The 23,410-nt window shown below is 37.5% G+C and overlaps 1 protein-coding gene across 10 annotated transcripts in view; it reads left to right on the top strand.

The window, feature by feature from the left end:
- CACNA1D (calcium voltage-gated channel subunit alpha1 D) overlaps positions 1 to 23,410 on the top strand; it is a 235,551-nt gene that overhangs the window by 160,474 nt on the left and 51,667 nt on the right. For 4 of the 10 annotated variants that reach the window (XM_040591589.1, XM_040591584.1, XM_040591581.1 and 1 more), the window contains exons 18-31: positions 72 to 141; positions 800 to 944; positions 2,740 to 2,869; positions 5,665 to 5,724; positions 10,080 to 10,186; positions 11,284 to 11,371; positions 11,892 to 11,999; positions 12,166 to 12,218; positions 12,482 to 12,628; positions 13,325 to 13,526; positions 14,753 to 14,911; positions 16,190 to 16,300; positions 21,771 to 21,854; positions 22,184 to 22,267. In XM_040591589.1, the coding sequence (XP_040447523.1) occupies positions 72 to 141; positions 800 to 944; positions 2,740 to 2,869; positions 5,665 to 5,724; positions 10,080 to 10,186; positions 11,284 to 11,371; positions 11,892 to 11,999; positions 12,166 to 12,218; positions 12,482 to 12,628; positions 13,325 to 13,526; positions 14,753 to 14,911; positions 16,190 to 16,300; positions 21,771 to 21,854; positions 22,184 to 22,267 (1,548 nt within the window). The remainder of the gene's footprint in view (positions 1 to 71; positions 142 to 799; positions 945 to 2,739; positions 2,870 to 5,664; positions 5,725 to 10,079; positions 10,187 to 11,283; positions 11,372 to 11,891; positions 12,000 to 12,165; positions 12,219 to 12,481; positions 12,629 to 13,324; positions 13,527 to 14,752; positions 14,912 to 16,189; positions 16,301 to 21,770; positions 21,855 to 22,183; positions 22,268 to 23,410) is intronic. The other 6 variants (XM_040591588.1, XM_040591585.1, XM_040591590.1 and 3 more) reach the window with 3 other exon arrangements.

Genomic DNA, 23,410 nt, shown 5'->3' with positions numbered 1-23,410 from the left:
TCTGTTGAACTTTATATTCCAGGCTATATTTAATTTTTTTTTTTTCATGTGCATCCCTTTCATTGCTGTAGGTGACAATTACTGAATACGGAGAAGGAGAGGATGAGGATAAAGATCCTTATCCACCCTGTGATGTACCAGGTATGTAGCCAAACACATTTATCTTCTCCTGCAGCTTCCTAGACAGCACAAACAGCGTACGAGTGTTAATACTGCGAGCCTGAAGACTGCGATGGTAATGCTGTATGGATGTGAGAGCAAATTCTAAACTTTTCCGAAATGTTTGACAAAAAAAGGGCGTTCCAGGGCTGATGATGTTCAGTCGTTTTTTGTCTTGGCTTCTACCAGTCCAGTGAGCATACTTATCCAAAAATCAGGTCTGTCTGATTGTCTGGATGGCTTTCACAGAAACGTGCCCTACCCTTTGAGCACTGGGTGCTCAGCCAGTGTGCAGAGCTCAGCACCCCTACGTCGCAGCTCAGGCACGGACTGACAGCCAGGGGCTGAGCTCAAGGGGCTCCAGAGCCTGTGTCCTAAGATGAGCTTGGCCAGGCTGGTAAAGCCTATTAGTGCACTCAGGGCGCTTGTGCACACACCCATATATGCACATAAACATGTATATAAGCTCCTGACAGCGATATGGATGTTCATATACTGATCCATAGATTTTTAAAGCCATGCTATGAACATGTGTTTCCTATAAGCCATATCTATTTTCATACAAGCCATGTTTTTATATTGTTATGAACAAAACATCATTTTATTTTATTGTATAATAAAAAAAGTGTTTTAATTAAAGTAGGTGAAGATGAAGAAGAGGAGGAGGATGAACCAGAGGTACCAGCAGGCCCACGTCCCCGCAGACTATCGGAACTAAATATGAAGGAGAAGATAACACCGATCCCTGAAGGGAGTGCCTTCTTCATTTTCAGCAGCACCAATCCGTAAATATGATTTTGAAAAATACTGGTTTAGTCTGTCAAGGGTTAGCAGTGAAGGAACGGGCCTCCTTCCAGTGGGGTTAGGAACAGAACTCCATTATCATCAACAGGAGAGAGATTGACTTCTCTGCTAAAATTTCCTGAATGGCTTGGTAGATTAGAAGAAGTTGAAAATATATTAATTTGCTTCCCACTGTTGAAGGTAATAGCATTTTGTTCATATAGTCTGTTAAGTCTGCACATGTCCGAAAAGTACCCTTTAATGTATATTAACTATTTAGTACGTTAGTCACTGGATATAAAAACTATGATGCCAGACCTGAGCATCGTCTATATGAGACAGGATTCCTAGTGACCTTAGGGGCCAATACAGGTGAGGAGGGGGAAAAGAAAATCAGAGTGAGAAAAAGAAGAAGAAAGGATGTATATGTTCCTCATGGGGTAACAGCATTTTCCGAGATTAAAGCAAACACTGAAGATAAAGAAAAATTATTTCAAAAATTAAGAAAAATAATAGTTAGATTTTAGGGGGAATTGGAATCTTTCACTGCTCAGTCTTAACTCCAGAGCATTTGAAGTTCTATACTAATGAAGAAAGCAAGCTTCAGTAGTCAGTAAAAGTTGTTACTGATTATTGGATGGAAGTGAACAAGTGAACTAAATTCCGTTCTTACGGACTGAACATATATATGGCAATTTCATGAGCAGTCATAGAAGGGAGCTCAGGAGTCCTTTGGCATGGGAGAATGCTGTCTTCTCAGTGGTAGAGATCATCGCAGCTGAGTTTAAAAGATGGTGTGATCATCAAGGTACAATGTTTTGGGCTTGTGTCTTATTCATTGCATGGGTTGTCTAAAGCTCTTTAGTATTTTCAAACAAACTGGAAAGGGAGCTATTTGAACTAGCGGTTTTAAGAACACATATGCTGAATGCAAAACCATTATATTTGTCGAACATGTCAAGTTGCTTTTGGCCTCAACTAATGCTACGTATTCTCACACCAAAACGACCATCTTACTTAAGTACGATACACTATAGTCAAATCATCTCCTTAATAACAGGAGAACAAATTTTCCCCCAAGCACCTTCTGATTCTTCAGCAGAATTTAGTCAACTCCAGTGTTAGCCAGTTATGAACCTGATCCTGCCTTTTTGCCAATTCAGTCCTGGACATACTTTCCCAAGGTGCTCCGTAGCATTTGTACTAACCTTGGGTTCAGTGACTCTAAGCATAGGTACAGTTCCACTTCATGTTATGTGGCTGAAACTTAGCAGCTCTGTAACCTTCAACACCCACTGGTCCTGTAAAGCTGTAAGAAACTCTTCATGGGAGATTCTGATTTGGGTTGAGTCTCTAAGTAGCACGATGAGGTCTGCAGCCTAAGCCACATCTCCCCAGACGATTATTTTTGACAGCTTTAATAAGAATCAAATCAAACTGGGGATGTGCAATGACTTGCTATCGGGTGCTGGTCTCTTTGACGTTGGCCTCGGTATGCGCCCAGTGGTATGAGCACTGGAACTCGTCGTGGCGTTCATAACCCATTGAAAACCAATATGAGCTTGGAAATCTCTCAGATTCTTTCCATAAGTGCATTTTCACTACAGGTGGATTGGATTTTGAATTTATTTACATTTATAGAAGTCAGAGCAATAGCTTCAGCATTTGCATTGCTGTTAGCTGCTTATGGTTGCTCTGTTCTGCCACTATTGGCAGAGTAATAGAAAACATGTTGTATATTAGCCATCTGCTGAATTCTATTTGCACACATGGTATATTTTTGTATCTCTTCTTCAGAATTCGAGTGGGATGCCACAGACTCATCAATCACCACATCTTTACCAATCTCATCCTTGTCTTCATCATGCTGAGCAGTGTTTCCCTAGCAGCAGAAGATCCAATTCGCAGCCACTCTTTTCGAAATAATGTAAGCCCTTCATTTTTATGTCTGAAGATAAATATATCCTCACAGGACAACAATCCTTTGGGACTAGTGCCTGGTTTTTAGTTTTAAAAATGAAGAAATTTTCCTTTTCCTTTTTCAAGTCATACTTTCTTTTTTCTTTAAAAAACATAAATCTTTAAAGACAAGTAACTTTATTGATGGAACATCATAGGTATTAGAAGCATTTATTATGTACATAATGTTTTTCCTTTGTGGCTATAAATATATCAGAATGAAATATGCTCAAGCTGAGCATAATCTTGATAATTTTCATATTTTTTCGTAATTTTCAGCTGTGTAGCTGGTACTCATTTCCTGAATCACTCTTAGTGCCTCGCAGTGTTTGACAGTGATTTAAAAATGCCAGTTAAAATCGTCACTGTTTATACCATGTTGGGAATAGACTCTGACCTGTCCTGTCTTCTCCTTCATTGACTGTACTATATGGTCTTGGGGAGCTCAGAGTGTTTTTCCGTTAGTGAGTATATGGATTCATAAGGGTATTACCTCCTCTTTCAAGGAAGCTAGTGTGGCCACACTAAGGAGTTTGAGTACCACCAGTTCGGATGCAAAGATCCCTGGATTCTGACTGGACGTATCAGAAACTAAACAAGTTTTACTTTTTCCTAAACTCATGTGTAAGACGAGGATCAGAGCATGCCCAGGTCTTGCCTTGACTCAGAGTCAAATGCCATTTCAGCCTATATACAAACCTGAAAATGTGCAAGTGTTTCTGCATCCTTTTTTAGATATGCTTGTAGAAACAAAATATTTGTAAGAATATTAATTTCAGAAATGTCTCTGATATTCAGTAGAATTGTAGTTTACCTGGTGAGTAAACATCTCTATTCTCCTAAAACAAGTTCCTGAATCCCCCATTTTAAATTCTTAATATAGTAGGCTTGCCTGTTACTCAAATGCACAATTATTAGACAGAGGAACAAAAATAAATCCACTCTCATAACCATTAATGTTTGTCCTACATTTGTTGTGCTTGTATTAGCTGTGAAGCAAGCCTCTCATGTTACTGCAGGTTGTCCATGCTTTAGATTAGATCTGAAATAGCTGAGATGATGCAACTGTGGGGACTTTTGGGATACTTTGACAAAACATCCAGGCCTCTCCTGTCTGAGATATAAATAGATCTGTAGAGATTGCCATGGAGTTAACAAAATTCTTCCACTTCTTACAGGAAAGGTGGGCCTACTAGATCAGTAAAAGTTGCATCCCTCTAGTTCTTGCTAGTGTCAATGCAGCCTCTGAAAGTCCTCTTTTGGCTGCTGACATTCTCTGAACAATTTTTTAGTAACATTAGTGGAAACCACAAAGCTAGAACTTTCTTCAAAGGTAAAAAGAGGTCAAAGCACAAAGACACTCTTCATGTACTATTCAGTAGAGCTGTACCTATAGAACTGGACAAGTGCGATCTAATGAATAAATCACACTAATGGGTAAGAAAAAGCCAGCTGGTGGGGAATACTGAAATTGTAATTGTAGAAATGGCTCAAAGGGCTGATAATTGCTTTTGTAGCTAGGGGAATGCTAGGAAGGTGTAACTGGAGAGTGGTGGTAACTGGAAGGATTATTCCTGTTTGGGACACAGGTACAATGTGTGAGTGATTTCAAGAAGATATTGCCCGCTTGTAAATATTCACAAATGCACAAGACCTACATATTTTTCTTGTTACTGCCTTCGGCGATCATGTTGCTTCAACCAGCCAGCTCAGCAAGAGAATTAAAGTTTACAAACTGGAATGCCTTTAAATAGTTTCCTTTAATGCTGGAATTAATTCCTTACTGCTTAATCTCTGTTGAATGGCTTTAATATTTGCCTATTTTTTCAGCCACAGCAAGGGCCAGAAGGATGTGATCATCAACTGAACGTGGGGGAAAAAAAATACTTAATTTTATATAATCTAACAGGAATACTGTGTGTGTTGTCTCTATTTCTCCTTCCCGTTTTATTAGCTGCTGAACCAGAGGCAACATGTTTCTGTGCACAGCTGTTTGCTAGTTGAATTGCTGGATCTTTGATGCTAAACTAGTACCCTACCGCAGTGCACATTGATCGCTAAATTTGGTGCAAGTGATAGGGCCACCTTGAAAGGGTGAAATCTGGGCTGTACTGACACATGTGGCAGTGTTCCTGCTGGCAGCAGCCAGGCCAGTACCGTGTCCACGGGCTTTTTAAAAGTTTGCATATCATTATGCGGCTGTTGTGGGTTCTTTTAAATTTCCTACATATAAATCGCTGCTGTGTCTTCCAAGTTAAAGAAAAAAGAGTTGTAGTGCTCATTTTAAGTAATTTAGTTATTGGTTCATTTTGCTTTGTGATGCTCTAGCCCGGTCTATGCAGGAACAATATAATGTGGCAGAATGCAGAATGATGTGCAATCCAGAAGCATCCACTGAAGTTTTATTTTTTCATGTAGTACTTCGGTTAAAAAAAAAAAATTAAAAAAAATACTTATTAATAAGTATTTATTCTTAGTGTAAGTTTCTGTATCTCTTCTAAAGGCTGAAGAAAGTACAAAAGTGTTGGGTTTTGCGTCCTGTTGACTCTTTAGGGCTGAAATCTAATACCTGGGCACAGTGGCATCTGATAAATCTTTAAATAAATAAAAATGGTTGCATAATAGCTGGAATTCTAAACTACTTTGTCTAAATTCCCCATCTACCTACTTAGATTAATTCAGGTGGTGTTGTGTATGTGGTCTAAACTGTAAAAATTTATTAATAGATTGATTTCTTACTGTGGCACGTATTATACCTTGCAGATACTTGGTTACTTTGACTATGCTTTCACAGCCATCTTTACTGTTGAAATCCTGTTAAAGGTAATGCATTGTTAATTGATCCTTGTTAGCTCAAAAGCAGCTTTAGCAATAATGTTTGTAACTTTTTGTTTACCTTCCAGATCCTAGGGTATGCAGATTATGTCTTCACTAGTATGTTTACATTTGAGATCATTTTGAAGGTAACAGGTTTTTAAAGGAAGTTTGTTTAAAAGGATTTTCCTTGTGTGTCACCTGCCAAGAAAAGGCACTTGAAGTGTTCTTCGCCTTTTCTCTAAGCGATCAAAGCTAAACTTTTTTAAACCAGAGGATTTTTTAATTTGACAGTTCCTCATAGTTTTGATTGGTTATTTTTTACCATTGGGTGCATGAAGAAGCTGTTTTTTTATCATTACATCAATTTAATGATTCGTTTTTTACCCTTTTTAATCTTACAGTTATCAGAAAAGGGAAAAAGAATTCGCTGCGCATGAGCTTTTCCTTCTCCTTGCTCTGGCATTTCCAAAAGACATAATCAGTCTTTTAAGGAGGGAGCATGTAATTTCTCATTTCTTTTTCTGAACTATATTCACAGAGCTAAAATAGTAGATAACTATTTTCTTGCAATAGGACTTGCAAGTTATCTTGCATTTGTCTATCTTTATACTAAGATACTTTGCATTTATCTTGGGCATACATTTAAATACAAAGAAAGGCATAAATATGCTTGCTTAAATGTATTACCCATGCATGAGTCAAAAAATGGCATTTTAATGTATAGTTTGTGTACTGATTGTTAAGAACATCCATTGGGGTTACTCAGATTTTAAATGTGTGAGGCTTACTCTGGCAATGAAGCCACATAAATGAGAATTAGGTTCACATGTAAGAAAATGCTGAACAAAGAAATCAAAATTTTTTGATGGAAATCTGTGAAATATTTTTTCAGATATTTACAAGCAACACCTAAAAGTTTCATGCTGTGCATATTCACCATGAGCTTTTGGTTGAGTAACCCTGATCTATACACTTAAAAATTTCTGGTACACTAAGAATCTGTACATAAACTTTGCATTTCCAGTTGAGGATTAAGCTTAACAAAATCTCTTCTCCCAGCTTTTGCTCATATTGCTGTGCATACTCTTCACAATGCGATGTAATACTAATTGGTGCAATATTTGGGCTGTTTACAAGATAAACTGTACTGTAATTAGTAGACTATTTTTATGCTTGCAAATAAATATTCTCCCAGACGTATATTTATCCCCATATTTCTCATTTTCAGCAGTGAGGAGCTTGCTATAGACTTGATTTATTGTATAACATTTGTGGCATTCTAAAGTAACATCCTTTTTTTTTCACTGCAAGAGAAAGGCCAAGCTAAAGGAAAGAAAGAAAGAAGCCCTGAGAAGATTAGCATTAGATCAAGCTAGTTCCCAACGCTGAATTTGAGAAGCCATACAAAACACGTAACCACCATTTCTGTGGCAGAAGAGGGCTGGTGAACTTCCATGTGCTCTGAGCAGCAGGCGGTGCAGCTCGTGCAGTTCCAGTTGTGCTCCTCTGGCAGAGGAATTACAAAGCATAGCATAAAGAGGCACAACTGGATGTGGTGGGAAAAGTGGTATTCCTACAAACTGCAAAAGATTCTGATGCTGAGCGACTCAAGACTTGCCCAAGGGAAGCAGGAAGCTCTAGAACTTGGGCTGCCAAAATCTGGCATTGTAAAATACTGTAACGAAACGAGAAGCCCCATCATAGCCAAAAAGGTCGATGCTCCTGACTTCACTTTCTCTAGGAAGCTCTGTCCTGCAGTGCACTCACATGTATTTATACAGAAAAATAAATTGTACCATAAAAAATGCAATGGACAGCCAGAACGTGACAGATGTACGTATACAGCGCCTGCTTTACTAACACATCTCAGACGCTGGCTTTGCTTGCTTATGGCTGGAGTCCTCCATGTCTCCCGTGCTGGGTTTTGTGCTGTGCTTTCCACAGTGTCTTAAGTTGTACAGAAGCTGCGTGTTTTGCAAGAAGTAAAATCAAGACTAGACCTGCAGGATCAATAGCATTCCTTAATTTCCAGGCAAAAAGTGTATGAAACTGAAATTAAGATAACCAGAGGCAATATTATCAGCTGCAGTGAAGAAACTCGTAAATGTCCAAAACCCCAGGCATTAACACAGAATAACGCTCAGCGTGTGGAGAGTCTCCTTGTACTCTGTCTGATTGAGTGCTCTGCAGACAGGAGGATTTCCACATTATGTAGTGGTGAGGATATGAGTAACAGAAGAGGGGCAACATCAGTTTAAAGCATTTAAGAATTCTCTTACGTAATCCCTGCGTGGCGCTGAAATGCACTTTACAATTCCTATTTGCTGTACTTGGGATACATGAAAACATCACAGCAAAGGTCAGGTTAGGGCCTTGTGCTTTTAACCTTGCCCCAACTGTGCTAATCCCACACCATTTAAACCAGTCCCCACTGATGTGGAAGTACAGGCAGGAGGGAAGAAGCAGCACTGGTGGTGCCCCAGGTGCCTGGCTCAGCGTCCTGGAGCATCTGCTCTGCTGGGATTTGTAGTGACTGAAATACGAGCCTCCAGATAAAGATGGGAGATAGGTACTTCACCTGTATTTTTAGGGCAATATATCTTTACTTTTGTGGGAGTTTTTAGAGGAAACTTTGTGTTCTGCATATACTAATAATGTAGGATAATATACTGCAGTATAAATGACTGTAGATATATGTAACTTTAATATGCAGGGTTATTTTAGTGTTCAACTCCCACTGATTTTAATGAGTTTAGCCATACTCTGTACAGCTGCAGGAGAAAAGAGCTAGGAATTTATTGGAAATTTTGTAAGTATATTATATATCTTATGTTATGGCATAGGTTAAACCTCCAGGGTTTTTATTCCTCTAGTTTTGAGGAACGCTTACTATTTTGATCATGACAAAAGAAAGTTTAACAGGAGAAGGAGGGCTTCCAAGAAAAATGCATCTTTTGTAGTTTGCATTCCTTTGCAGATAGATGGCTTTGCTGATGGGGTTTTGTGCTAAAGGCCTGCGAGTTTGTGCACACGAGTAGTGATGCAGTAGGTGGAGATGCCCACTGGCAGTAGCGCGGTTCTACATTGTGGTAGACAAAAGTCTTGGAAGATGTAATAGTCTGCTGCAAGAGGAAGGGAAATAGAGTCTTTTTGCTTCATCTTGAGCAATAGAACGGAACAGAAAATAATGGGTTTAAAATGCACAGGTAATATTAGATGTTCTCCAGGTGGCATTGAGTTTTCTTACCTGTGGAAAACAGTGAGTAGCTGAGAGCACTCAGGTCTTTTTAAGAGAACCTTAAGGCTGAAGAAATTAGAATCCATGTGACTGAACTGACTACAAGGCATTTTTCAAAGGTATCCTTATTTTAATTTCAAGTTTTTAGTTTCAGTGTTTTTCTTAATCCATAAACATTGAAAAACCCATGCAAAATTCTATTGAAGTGCAGATTCTGTGCTTCTGATGGCTTGACTGGATTTCTCTGTGCACTTATTTAACTGGTACTTACTTGAAGTTGTGGGAAAGGTCTAATTAATAGATTTAAAAGCCAAATTCAGCCTTGCGATACCTGAGAACATCTGCCCAGAATCTGTCTGCAGCCATAATTAATAGAGTCTCTCTCACTGGCTCCTAATGAAACCTGAAACGAGGCATGCAGGTTCCTTTACCAAGTACCCTTTATGTGCTTTTCATCTTAATCTAGGCACAGAAAGTGAAAAGAAAGTCCAATAGGGACAGCAATGTTTGATGTTCCCCACAGACTTGCATACCTTGGGGACCCTTTTCCGCACGTAATACAAAACAACCTGGTGGTTGTTTTAGGTTATTCCTAGATACCCACTTGTGATGTTAACGTGTCCCTGTGACCCAAAGGCAAACACCACTGTGGTGCTGCCTTATGCAGCCTTGCGATGGCTCTGCACCAGATTTGACTCTCAGGTTTTTGCAATACGTTTTCGGCTCCTTCAGTTCTCAAGATAGTATGAATGATTAGGAGTCAGAATCTGGACCTGACCATTTAGTAAACAGAGAGATTTTATAGTTTGTGTAGTAATTTTTCTCACAAAGGCCAAATCATTTCAGTGTAATCACATCAGCCTAACCAGTTCTTACACAAAATGTAACATTTGTTAACATCAGAAGCAATTAACACACTTGCTGGCGTTGCTTGAGCGGAATTGTTATGATTTAAATGAAAGAATTAATGTACATAGTGGGATTGTTTTATATCTCAGTTGCTTTGGGGAAGTCAGGTAATGCTGTATGCATTCATACTCTAGGCAAGTGTCTTGTAAACAGCCTAAATGTGAATTTTTATAAATTGAAATATAGACTAAACATGTAACAATTCTATTTTTAGATGACAGCTTTTGGAGCGTTCCTTCATAAAGGGTCCTTCTGCAGGAATTATTTTAACTTGCTGGATTTGCTGGTTGTGGGTGTTTCTCTGGTATCGTTTGGTATTCAGTAAGTAATGTACTGATAGTGTGAATGATTTATTTTTGCGTTGGGGTTTTATACTGAAATCAGTGTTTTCAGCTCCTTTTTGTTCCCTGGTTGTGTGTGGGTGTGCAGTGTCGGTGTTCAGGGCTGGGACTGGCAAGAGGTAGCGCTTTGTATGGAGGGTGTTGTAACTCCTTGCTAATGCGGGTTGGAAACAAATTGCTGCTTCCCGCTATCACCAAGAGAGCGGAGAAGAGCGTCATGACACTGTACTGTAGAGCAAGTAATTTCTGGAGCTTCAGGAGGTTTATATACCCTCTTTTGTGCTGTTGCCACATCTACAATTAGTTTTACGAGCTTGCTCTTTCAGCATTGACCTGCTGGGGTATTTAATGGGAGTATTTGAAGGGGAGAGAAGTTGTACCTTAATCAGAACTGTAAGTGATAGTGAGGAGATTTTTTTTTTTTTTTGCATTGTTTGAATCAGGCTAAACGTGATAAAAGGTCTGAAGTTGCTTACTGACCAGTTGTGCCTCATTTAAAATCATCTGTAAATCCCTTAGTGGCTTAGAAAAGAGCAAGGGCTGGATGTCAGTCAGCTGCTTCCCACTTGGTGTTCTGCTTGTACCAGATACCTATTGCACAAGCTTTCAGCTTCACAATGTGTTCTGTAAAGGGCTGCCTGCTATTATTTCCTCAAAATGTAGCCCTAGCTACTTAAGCAGAGAGAATGTGAGTCATTTGAGATCTTTTCATCTCCAGCTGGCTGGAAATTAAGGCATTCATTGAATGTGTCTTTGAAAGAGCTTATCAACATTGAAAAATACTTCGGGGACTGTTTTGCTCCTGACCAAACTTAATTGCATTACAGTGTCAGACACTGAGCTGTTAATTCCCAAGCTGCTCCAGAAATCAAAATCATCCTTATAGTATTTATGAGATTGGTGCTATTTTCTAATATTAATAAAGGCTCAATAAAGAAATACTTTTAAAAATCTTGTTTATATATTTTGTAGCTTTTTTGAAATTTCACATATAAGGAAGTTGCAAGAACACTGTTATTCTTTGTAATGAAATCAGCTACTATAAAAATAACAGAATAACTCTTTTTTCCCCCCTAGATCAAGTGCTATCTCAGTTGTGAAGATCCTCAGAGTTTTAAGAGTCTTGAGGCCTCTAAGGGCAATAAACAGAGCAAAAGGACTTAAGGTGTCTATTTTATTTTTTTAAGTTCTATTTCTGTTGTCCTGATTCTTCAGTTCTACCTCAGGTTAAAAATGCTTGCACAAGAAAAATTGCCTAGAGAAGTTCACAGGGCAAGGACATAAATCCATTCCTGATTCTTAAACATACAAGGCCAGATTCTGCCCACACTCACAGCAGCTTGTATGTGGAGGAACACCAGTGCTATGGGAGCAGATTTTGACCATAACACTTGCTGTGAACCGACACGTCAGAGTGATATTTTAATTGTTTTTCTGTAGTACTTGTGTAATTTTCAGTCAATTGTTGTTCAGGCCCATGTTGATGGGTCTGTGTCAACAGACTTACAGACAAATTTAGAAAACAAGTTTAATCATGGTAGTAGGTATAATACTGACAATATGAAAATAGTAATTAAAAAAAAATAATCTGAGGAGGGTGATAAAATAGATTTTTTTTGTATGTATTCTGTGATACTAAGTAACAAGTTGTATTAAAATATTTTTTTTCCTTTCTTTCTTTCCAGCATGTTGTTCAATGTGTCTTTGTGGCTATTAGAACTATCGGTAATATCATGATTGTTACAACTCTGCTGCAGTTCATGTTTGCTTGTATCGGAGTGCAGCTCTTCAAGGTAAGTAGGCGCAAAATTTACACTGCAACAAGAAAAGTGAAGCTGAGTTGAATTCTCCGTGGGTTGCTGCTGGAACTGGGTTGGTCCCATTCTGAACGCGTCATAGTATAAACTTGTTTCTTTTGCATATTCTACATTTTGTCATTGCTTTTTGTTTTATATGTAGGGAAAATTCTACAGGTGCACCGATGAGGCAAAACAGAATCCCGAGGAATGCCGGTGAGAACATCTTTGATCTAGAGAATGTGACGCATTATATGCTGACTAATTTAAACTGTAGCAGATATGGGCAGGGATGTGTCAGGCCATTTAGGTTTGTGTAAATTGGAACTGTTGTCTTAAATCCACCAGAAAGCACAGGTTAGCAAGAAAATAAAGCAAGCTTAGGGAGGGAGTGAAATAAAACTGTTTTGAATAGCGCATTCAATAACTCTGAGACTAGTTTAATATTTCACTAATGGCCGTTTGTTTCTTACCCACAGAGGGATATACATCGTTTATAAAGACGGAGATGTTGATAATCCAATGGTCAAAGAGAGGGTCTGGCAAAACAGTGATTTCAACTTTGATAATGTCCTGTCTGCTATGATGGCCCTTTTTACAGTATCCACTTTTGAAGGCTGGCCAGCGTGAGTGCATTCTCCGTGTTTTCCCAGCACTGTTAGGATGGTTACATTTTCCAGGACAGTTCCCTATCATTTACCGAGCATTTTTGGGCAACAAAGAAGTCTTAAATGGTGGTATAAAAACTGACTAATGGAGGAAGGAAAAAAATCTACTTCTGAATCTGTGCACTTTTCATGTATTTCTTGATTCACCTCTATTTCTAAAAGGAGAACTTTTAAATATTGTTTGATTTCTAGTCTTTCAGCTACTTTTGCTATAATGCAGTATTGCTTAGCTCTAATGGAAGTAATCTTTTTAAATGTTTATCAATCAATGCCCTTTAAATGATACTAACATGAAAATTTTAGGCCTTTGAGTAAAACTTCTACTAAAAAATCAGGCAATAGTACACTGCATAGAGAAACCCAGGCAGAGCAAACTGCCACTTGCTATTTCCCTAAATGAGAAAAGTCTAAGAGGATAGCTTAATGTGAGGAAGAAAATAAATAATACAACCATCTGGTCATTACCTTGGTTTTTTTTGGAAAAAAGCACGTAACGTTGTGCAGTGTGGTTCTTCTGGGTAAACACTGTCAGTAGCTAGATAAAGATACCAGTAAACAGCAGACTGTTTCTGGAACCTGTCCTCTGAGTCTGCATATTTTACTCTCTTTTGTAATTTTAATGCTAATAAAGATAAATTTTTTTTTGTTTTTCAGGCTGCTCTACAAAGCCATTGATTCAAATGGCGAGAACGTAGGCCCTGTGTACAACTACAGAGTGGAGATCTCCATTTTTTTCATCATCTATATCATCATTATTGCTTTCTTTATGATGAACATATTTGTTGGTTTTGTGATTGTTACATTCCAAGAACAGGGAGAGCAAGAGTATAAGAACTGTGAGCTGGACAAAAATCAGGTTAAAATAAATAATGAACTCTTTAACTTTTGAAAGTTTCCTTGTTATTTATGCTTGAAGAGCTTCCTTTCTGCTTTGGGTCAGAAGAGGGCACCAAACACATATTTTAGGAAAATAATGGACTTGGTAAATACCCTCAGCTGGTGTTCAGGTCACTGTATGTTCCTCTTCCCAAGCCCAACGCATCAGTCTTTTTGTTGTGAAAGGTGTTACATTAAGCTTGTTAGCTTCTTAGTGTCTCACTTGTTGGTGTCACATTAAGAACAGTACAGCAGAGGTAGGTTTTACAATAGGAACAGGAAAATAAATTTTGTGTTCTGTGGTCTGAAAGTGTTCAAAGCCAAAGTGTTCAAAATGTTCTACTCCTTTTTTTTTTTTCTTTTTCTTTTTCTTTTCTTTTTTTCCCCCCCTTTATTTAGAATTTCACAGGGGATATTTAGATTCAAATTAAAAAAAAAAAATATCTGTCCCCTTTTACTGTTTAATCCTTTGACTGAGAAACTCATCAGTCATGATTTTTCAGGTACTCTTGTCCAACTGTAACACACTTCATTTAAGTGAAGTTGAGCATGAAACTTCAGGCAGCATTCATTCTGCATTCTGTGCCGTCGGTTACAAACATGTCATTTTGTAAGCATTTGTCAAATGAGAAGTAGAAGGCCCTGCCTACATGCAGATTTCAGGCACTAACAGAGTAGGAAATGAATCCATGATGTTCCTACATATGGGACATGATTTTGCTGGGCAATTTAACTGATCTATTAGGAATAACACTTCCTCAGTATTTAATTTGCTGACCCTAGGGGTTTATGCTATGCGGTTCCATTGGTGGTTGAAAACTTAGTAAGGGCAAAACATGACTTACAGATGAATTAATAGTCATGTTATTAATAGTCATACCATATACTATACATTTACATAGGTATAGTCCATGGTATACTACTATATACTACTACATGTATAAAGGTGAAACACTGCAGAATTTCCATGACCGTTATTTGATTCTTTGTATGTGGCTGAGTAACGTATGTGATTAGGAACAGTTGTAAATAACCAAGTGAGGATTGGTAAGCTACTTGATTATTAACATTTAAGAACCCTACATCAAGTATATAGACTGCCTGTTTTTAAGGCTTATATTTAACAATTTTAATTTAATAATTATTTTACCGGCTGATTAACTGTTAGGTACAGGCTGACATTTTTTAATGTATTTGCTTTTACAGCGTCAGTGTGTAGAATATGCCTTGAAGGCACGTCCTCTTCGTAGATATATTCCAAAAAATCCTTACCAGTACAAGTTTTGGTATGTGGTGAATTCTACTGGATTTGAATACATCATGTTTGTCCTCATCATGCTGAACACACTTTGCTTGGCTATGCAGGTAGGAAAACCAGCTCTTTTGAAGCTGTTGGCATAAATTGCAGGGAAGGATATGGGGGATATAATGCCTTTAATTTATGACAACCTGTATTATTTTATGAAGTGAAACTTGAGAAAAGCACTTTTGGTAATAGTACTCTTCTGTGATGTGTTCCAGTGTGTTTGTCAGTTCTCTGAAGTAAAATTATTCAAAGCAGCTTGATGTTGATAAAGATCTTCCTAACCTAATCAAGCTCTGAGCTTTATTTTGTACCTCCAGTATAATTTAATTTATGTTATATGTATGTATGCCCAAGATTATCCATGTACAAGAAAATCTGAAGTTGATTTTGTTTGCAAACATTTCTCTCAACCCCTTAGATTCTTTTATCTAATATATTCTTTTATGTAGTGCCTTTAAGCTTTACTTCACCTCTGTGTAGTTTTTGTACTTGTTCTGTGCCCATTTGTGCATGTACTACTCCACATTTGGTTGGATCCGACTAGCTAATCTTTAAGGGTCCCTTCCAGCCCAAACCATTCTATGATATTTCTATCATCTGGGTCTGTATCTTCTTCACAAGTTTAAAAATTTCATTATATGGAGCGACTCTAGTTTTGTGTTAATGCAAACCTTCATGCAAACATGATTTCATATATTAGCTGTATATCTGTATATACCTGTGTGTATTTTTGCATGTTTTTATGTTTTCTGCATTATGCATGCAGCTCTTCACCACCTAATTCTCTTATCTACTTTTCCAAGTTGTCTCTTTCTTTACTCTAGTGTTTCAGATTTTCTTAAGAAAAAGAATGGTTCAAATTCAGTTTACAAAACTGTTCTATTTTTTTCAAGAAACTCTTTAAAAGTATCCTACATGATGTATGTTACTCTGTGACTAACGTACTGCAGGCTTTCTAAGCAGGTGTGGCACAAGGTTAGGTATTTTTAAAACCTAGCATATAAAACTTGGGAGACTGCTGTTGTCTAATATTCCTTTTCTGAGGAACAGTCTTTCTCTCAAAACCATCTCTCTGAAGATTCCCTTAGGATGTAGAGGAATGACAACTTTGTTCCGCTCAGTGCCTAAACAAAATAGAATTCTGTAAATAGAATTTAAATGACTCCATTCCTGACCCAAGATATCCAGTTAGTCTTTATGTATATAGATGACATCATAAATACTACTAGAAAATATTTTCCTGTGCTCAGTTTTGCCAGCTTTGTCTTAGACTGCCTTACTTTCACTGGATATTTTAAAGCCTCTACTTTTAAAAGTACTGTATTTTTTATTCACAGCACTATGGACAGTCTAAACTCTTTAATGACGCAATGGACATTATGAACATGGTTTTCACAGGAGTGTTCACTGTTGAAATGGTTTTGAAAGTGATTGCATTCAAACCCAAGGTAAGTTTTAGATATGCTTTAATTAGGTCATCACTACAAGAATTAAGTATAATATAAGTTTCACACTAGCTACGTATTATTCAAAGATCAAAAAGAATTTCCCACTTCTGTCTGTCAGTGAAGTCATAATAGGACTGTTAGTCTAATAATATGTATATATGTAACTCCAGAAAAAGAAATGCAGGTATCAGAAAAAATATTACAAGGTGCTTGATGAGATCTGGAGTAGTTTGAGGTAGTTAAAATGTCCCTTTATAAATCAGATAAATAATTTCCTGTTACAAGGATTACCATTTCTCCTATTCATGGTACTACATTCCTAACTTTACACTAAGTTAATCTCCAGTAAAGACCTGTATATTATATTTCCTAGTTAAAAATTCAAACTTGTTTCCCTACTTTATAAAATATAACCAAGTACTTCAAACATACACATAAATAATTTGCATATGCAATAGCCTTTTTAGATTTTTATGTTTTCAGCTATGCATACACAATATTTGGTAGAGGGCCCCACACCGAGTGGTTGATTCCTTGCCTTAAAGGGACACTGTCAAAATGAATAATGCAGACACACATTTTCAAAAGTAGATTTGCAAAAGAAAAACTGTTAGCTATAATTAATTGAAAATAAAGTTGAAAATTGGACTGTGGCAGTTAATGCAGTCTTTTTGTTCAGTTCCCATACTGCATTTATGACAGTGCAAAAGTTAATAATGAAAAACTGGACCAAATTTTATTTTCACTACAATGAAATCAATGTTTGTTCTGGGCTTATATCTATGTAAATAAGTGAAGTGTGGTCGCCTGCTGTGCATGGAATTTGAAAAAAGCCAGACACGCCGTTTGAGGTTCACTGATCTCACCATCTAAGGCTGGTACTTTTCATTTTCCATTGCTGCTCTTTTAAAGTAATCAGGATATCTGCATCTGTAATCGGCTGTGAACTGTGCCCTTTCTTGGTGTTCAGTCACAAACTGGACGACTGTGGGCTCTGTGGGCAACCTGATTTTTGCTTTTGAACCAGCTAGCTCTCATAGCTGCCCAGAGCTCCGCGTGGAACAGGTGTATAACTGCTTTCCAGCTTTTCAAAACTATTTATTCAGCTTGCATTTAGTCGTGAGCTTGGGAGCGGAGCCTGAGCTCCCTGATTTACAGCTAGCTTGTACTTGCCTGCAGACGTGAAGACATTATACATCACTTGAGGTCTGGTGTTGAGATGTGAAGTGTGGAGTTCGGGGTGAATGCTTACATATATACATTACATACAGAGTAGTCTCACTCTGCACTGTCCAGTCCATCATACATTCCTAATGAATTTATTTGTATTTTTGTGTCACCTATCTTACTTAAATGCTAAGGATTTACTGTTAAAAATAACACAGTATGAGGCCCCAGAGGAGCTAGTTCAGACACGTGGACCACGGTGTGATGAGTACACTGGTTGTCTTTCCTGATCTGTATTTGCTGTTCTATATCCTTGTTTCACCCTGAAGTTTCGGAAGAGTTTGCTGCATTTTATCATCTGCTCTTTGAAAGAAGATCGTGAATCCTTGTATGGTTCTCCATGCACTTGTGACTGTAGTCAGGAGTAGCAGCTAATGCAAAATATAGTGGTCTGATCATGACTGTGTAGATCACAGTGCTCCATTCGTATTATGGTCTTCCTACTCGTCATCAAATGCAATGGCTTAATACTGGTCTCTAAGACTTTGTACAAGTTGAGTTTTAGCTCTGTTGCAACCTGCTTTCTGTCTGATTGGATGCTTTTACTGTGAGGCATCCCTGGGTCAGAACCCTGAGAGTTTGAAGGGCAGGCACTGTGAATGGTCCTCGTCTCCTGAGTTTCGTTTCCCCATAGGTGAAGAAAGAACACCTTAAACTTGTTAATTAGCAGGACAAGGTTAAAAGGCCACAGTAGTAATAAGAATTTTGGCAGAGGTTAATTAGCAGGAAGGGAAGGGACGTAGATATCTTTAAGGTTGTTCCTGTTATTCTTTGAAGATGGTAACTTTTTACATTGTGGGATGCTCTTTAACAAAACACCTATCGGCAACATATGTTAAATAGTTCATTAATAATTGCAAATCAGCTAGCCGTCTTAAACAGAATGCAAATGTCTTCCAGTAATCTAAATTTTAAACTAGATAAATGCTTAAAACAGCAATGAATCGCTTTAACTCATCTTAAGATTTAATAATAGTAGGAACAATCTGAAACCCAATGTAATGTTTTGCTCTAGGGTCCGTGAGGAAAGGCTGATTCATTCCCTCTACATTTGTGTCACTGGTGGGTTTCTTAGTCTAGTCTGGCAGAAAGGACAGTTTTATTTATGAATTTTGTGCATTTAAAAAATTATTTCAAAGATGCTCAAAGTATCAAATTAAAACTCCATTACTCTGTAAAAATAAGGATAGATAAAAAAACACGTTAGTTTTTATCTCAACTGCTTGACAGTGTCCCCTTAATATGTTGACAAAAATCCCGTTGAAAACTGTGTTCTTTTGGTTTTGCTGGTCATGCAAACTTAAGGCTACTATAAATTATTGATACTCTTTACTATGATATTGTGTTGTTTGAAACCAAGGTACCGCAGAATGCCTCCCAGCTCTGAGATACATAAAACTTGGATAAGTGATAGTTATTAAAGGTGATGCTGAGTAGCTGGCACACTTCTTGCCTGAGAGTAGTATTTTGCAGAATGAGGCCCTAAACTTTTCAGCAGAGTACTAAATGGGCTAAAATACTTATATGGTAGATGTTTAGAAACATATTCTGGTGTTAATTCTCTGTGCCTACACATTCCCCAGGATTTGTCATTTTATCCTTCAGCATTTCTCAATGAACAAATTTTTCACAACGTGACTTAAAAGAGCAGGCATTATTTCTTCACATTGTTCTTCATATTTTCTAAAACCTGTTACTTAGCATGGTTTAATACAGTACAAAACCAAATACAGCTATGAAATCTAAAATAATACATCAACACATACCATATGTACAGCTTCACGATAGCTAGCTGTTACTTAAACTTGTAATGATTTTCATGTCATTTTACATCAGATTTTTGTAAGAAAAAAGGAAAGATGGCTAGTAAGTGAATTGATCTTGGGTCATTGCAGTGGTGAAAACAACTTCTTTGCATGATGTTTATTTGCTGTGACTTGTCCATTCCTCCCTTTTCCAAAACCATCTTTATTTTCTCTTAGTTTTTTTGTTTATTTGTATGCTTTTGCTTTACATATTACTTTGAACAATATTTGTCTATACTGATGGAAAAGGTTTCATAAAAGAAATTAATGTGTAAAGTATTTCAGCTGTATTGAATCAAAATGTGAATTTGTTATTTCAGTCACTTGTGGCATGTCTAGTAAAGTAAGTTTTTCTGTAGCTGAAATTAACCTTTATTTAGAGGACCTTTTTTGGTTCCCGTTGTTGTAGAGGAAGATGGGTAGCACACCTCAGGATGGTGCTGATTATCTGTTTGCTGTTCACCAATAGTCTCTTATATTATGTATATATATAAAAATACCTCTGTTTTAAAAGCAGGAAAGATACTACTTTTAAATAAGACAAATAAGGAATATGAACGATCAGGAAGAATATTATGAGAGTAGCTCTCCTTCTTTAGTTGGCAGCTGCTAATCTCTTTAGAATTTTAAATTTCAGTGTTGTTGAGGTGGTTCAGCGTGATGTTCAGTACAAACTTTGAGAATGGCTTATTCTCGTGAAGCAGGATGAGTAAGGAAGGAGTGACAGGGAATTATGCAGGAGCTCTCAGAAATGGACGTGGTTGTTCAGGAGGCCAAATTCATGAACACTGGCTTTTGCCCCAGTCAAAGGGCTGTAGTGATTATCATGCTCTGATCTGTTTTCCTCTGACAGCCCCTTCCTTAAATGAGGGAACGATTATAGCAATTTGTGTTTTAAAAGAGCTAAAAGAGAGTAGCATTAGCGACATAATGAGGCTTTCCTGACTCTGCGCAGTACTTACTCTCTAGAACAGCTGTAGGGCTGTCTTCTATAGCAGCTCTCATAATCTCAAAGAGCAAATTTCCACATGAAATTAGCTTTTTTTCAAAGGTTACACTCATGTGTGACCTTTAAACTATGAAGTTACTAGAAATTCTGTTTAAAATCTTGAGAAGAATACTGTCCAGTTCTAAAAAATTGTGTAGGTGATTTTGCTTTTCTATGCTAACAACACAAGTAACAAACTACTCAGCTAAAACATTATCTTATACTAAACAGTGTAGTAAGTTTAACTAGACATAAGGTTAGACTGGCACACCTGTCATTTTAAACTTTTTGCTAAATTTATTTTTTAGAGCTTCAACAGTGGCTGACAAGTTAATATTTTAAAATTAATTACCAGGAAAGCAGAATGCACGTGTATAAAATGTACATACCTTAGTTATGGCTGGCTAATAAATTCAGAAATTTTTGCAGTTCTAAATTTCTGTAGTAACTAGGCAAAATCCAGATATTGCAGAAAACCTACGTACTTTGTCTCCATAGAGTTGCCTTCAACAGAGTAATACATGTTGATTTGTTCCCAGTGACAGACTTGAGTCTGGAACCTACCTCAGGGTTTCTCCTGAAATCTTTTTTTTTGCTCAAATGTGCAGGTTTGATGCCAGTGGACATCTAATTGTATGACAGCACTTTATAACCCTTTGCAGCAGTGCGCCAATAACATAGACGTAGGGGATAAATTTAAAGCCATAAAATGTCAGAAGGATGACTAAGCAATTTATGAAAATGAATTTTTCAGGCATTGGACTGGCTGCATTAGAAACATTATGAAATTGTTCAAGTTGGTGTGGTTCCTAGCACTGGCTGCACTGGTTACAGAATCAGGCCCTGATTGCAAATGCAGTGTGAGTGCCTGTATTACACTGAGTTTGAGAATGAAAGATTAAGTCAGTTCTCTAATTATGCACAGTTCCATGTTAGTAATTGTGCATGATTAACCAGTGATGAGCTTTGACCCTCTGAGTATTTTTACCAGTCACTTAGGACTATCACAAAGTCATTCACGTTGAGGAGGTTTCAGTTGGCTTGGTCTTGTAGAAATATTATTCAAGGGATTTTGTCATGCTTGTTAGGGTATGTATGTCAGAGTTTTTCAGCCTTGCTAGGAGTCCAAAACCAGTTTTGGATGATGGCTCGCTTGCCAACGTTGTGCTTATACGATGGTGTATTCTGCATGTGTACTGCGTGTGTGTGCGTGTGTGTGTCTCTGTGTGTGTCTGTACATGTATATATATAAAGTATATATATACACACACATGCACATATATGTTGCTTTTCCTTCAGTAGGCAATATTGTTTGTTTTGTTTTGTTTTCTCATTAGACCACAGGTTTTGTTTAACTAATTTCTGTTTATGCAAAACTAAACAGAAGTATGCAAATATTTGACATTTCATGTGTAATCACAAACGTTTGCACCCTGCCTGCTCTGTTCAGGGCTATTTTAGTGATGCCTGGAATACGTTTGACTCCCTCATCGTTATTGGCAGCATAGTAGACGTCGTTCTCAGTGAAGCTGATGTGAGTATACCCCAGCTTACTTTCCCCAGTCCCTACTTCTCTTTCTCTGTCTCCCCACTATTTCCATCATCTGGACAAGTCACAGATTTTGATCTGATGTTTCTAAAGTTTGAGTACAGACCAGTCATAGGTCAATTATGTTGATATGGGAAATAAATAGCCTTTTTTTTTCTACCAATTTTTTTTAGCTATGGAAGGGAAAGATTAGATTGTATAGTGGTACATCAGAGAAGCCTAGAGTGTTTCTATGTTTAACACTGTCCTTTTCTTCTCTTTTTCTGTTTGTGTTTTTCTCTTGCTCTCTTTCTGCTGAATGCTTGTCCTAACAGCACTATTTCACTGATGCATGGAACACTTTTGATGCCTTAATTGTTGTTGGTAGCGTCGTTGATATTGCTATAACAGAAGTTAATGTAAGTAGCAACTGTTCATGCACTAAAAAAGTAATTGCTGTCACCAAGAAATACAGAAAATGTAAACTTTATCCCCCCAAATAATTTTTAAGAAAAGTATGTTTTATCCTGAAATCAAAGACCAAAACATTGATGTAGATGTTTATACAAGCTGTTGTTATAAATCTGTATACCCATATAGTTGCACATGCACAAAGCATAGTGAGACAATGAGAATTATGTTTTTCTATGTGTGTACAGAAAATAATTAAAACACTTTATGCATTAAAAAAGGAATTAAACCTCTTTTACTATTTTACTTGAAGCCCAGTGATTTTTGTAGGTAGCTTGACCAAGGTAATTAAAGATTCTGTAAATTGTTTCAGTGGCTCAGTTTAACAAATAATGTGGGTTTTTTTCCTGTGGGAGGTTCAGGTTTTAGAGTGATGTTAGAAATCATATCTCATGAGGTAGCAGAAGAAGGGTACATAGAGAAACTAAGACTTTCCACACTGTGGGAAATAGAATATTTATTTTTTTCCTATTCCTTTTGCTATTCCCATCCTGCAGTAAATATTTTGAAATTTGAATTACTCTTAAAGTACTTGGAAAACTCCCATCTTTTCACCAAAATTTTGACTGATCGTCTTTACACATATAGGTGTTTGGACAAGAGAAAGGTCCCTTTCCAAGGAAAAAAAAAAAAAAAAAAAAGGGAAATACTGATTTTAGCCTGTTTTCTGACTTGCTGGTTTTAACAAGGAAAGCTGTATCACCAAAATGATAAGTGAGAGATAATGAAGTACATACCAGTTCTGTAGCAGGCATGCAAGTGCTTCCCATACTTAGATGTTTCTCTGTTTAACTAGTCAAAATAAAATTTGAGAGGAAAGTGCCTCTTCCCTCTAGTGCTTCTTGATACCTCAAAAGGGAGACTTGGATCCAACCCGTCCACTGAAAATGCTCAGGGAGCTGACAGGCGCAGTAGGTGAGGTTAGCGTGTTCCACCTGCTGAAGATCTTACCCACCTACCATTCGGAGAACTAAGTTATCCAGAAATACCCATGACACAGGAGATCCCACACATGCACACATTTTCCCTGTATCAAAGAACAGGTTAATCGGAGAAAGCTGTAGATGTAAATGGTTGCTTAGTGTTCCTTG

The sequence above is a fragment of the Falco naumanni genome, chromosome 4, assembly GCF_017639655.2.
Source record: "Falco naumanni isolate bFalNau1 chromosome 4, bFalNau1.pat, whole genome shotgun sequence".
Lineage (NCBI taxonomy): Eukaryota > Metazoa > Chordata > Aves > Falconiformes > Falconidae > Falco > Falco naumanni.
Note: the sequence above shows the minus strand (reverse complement) of the source record. Positions and strands in the feature narration are given on the sequence as shown.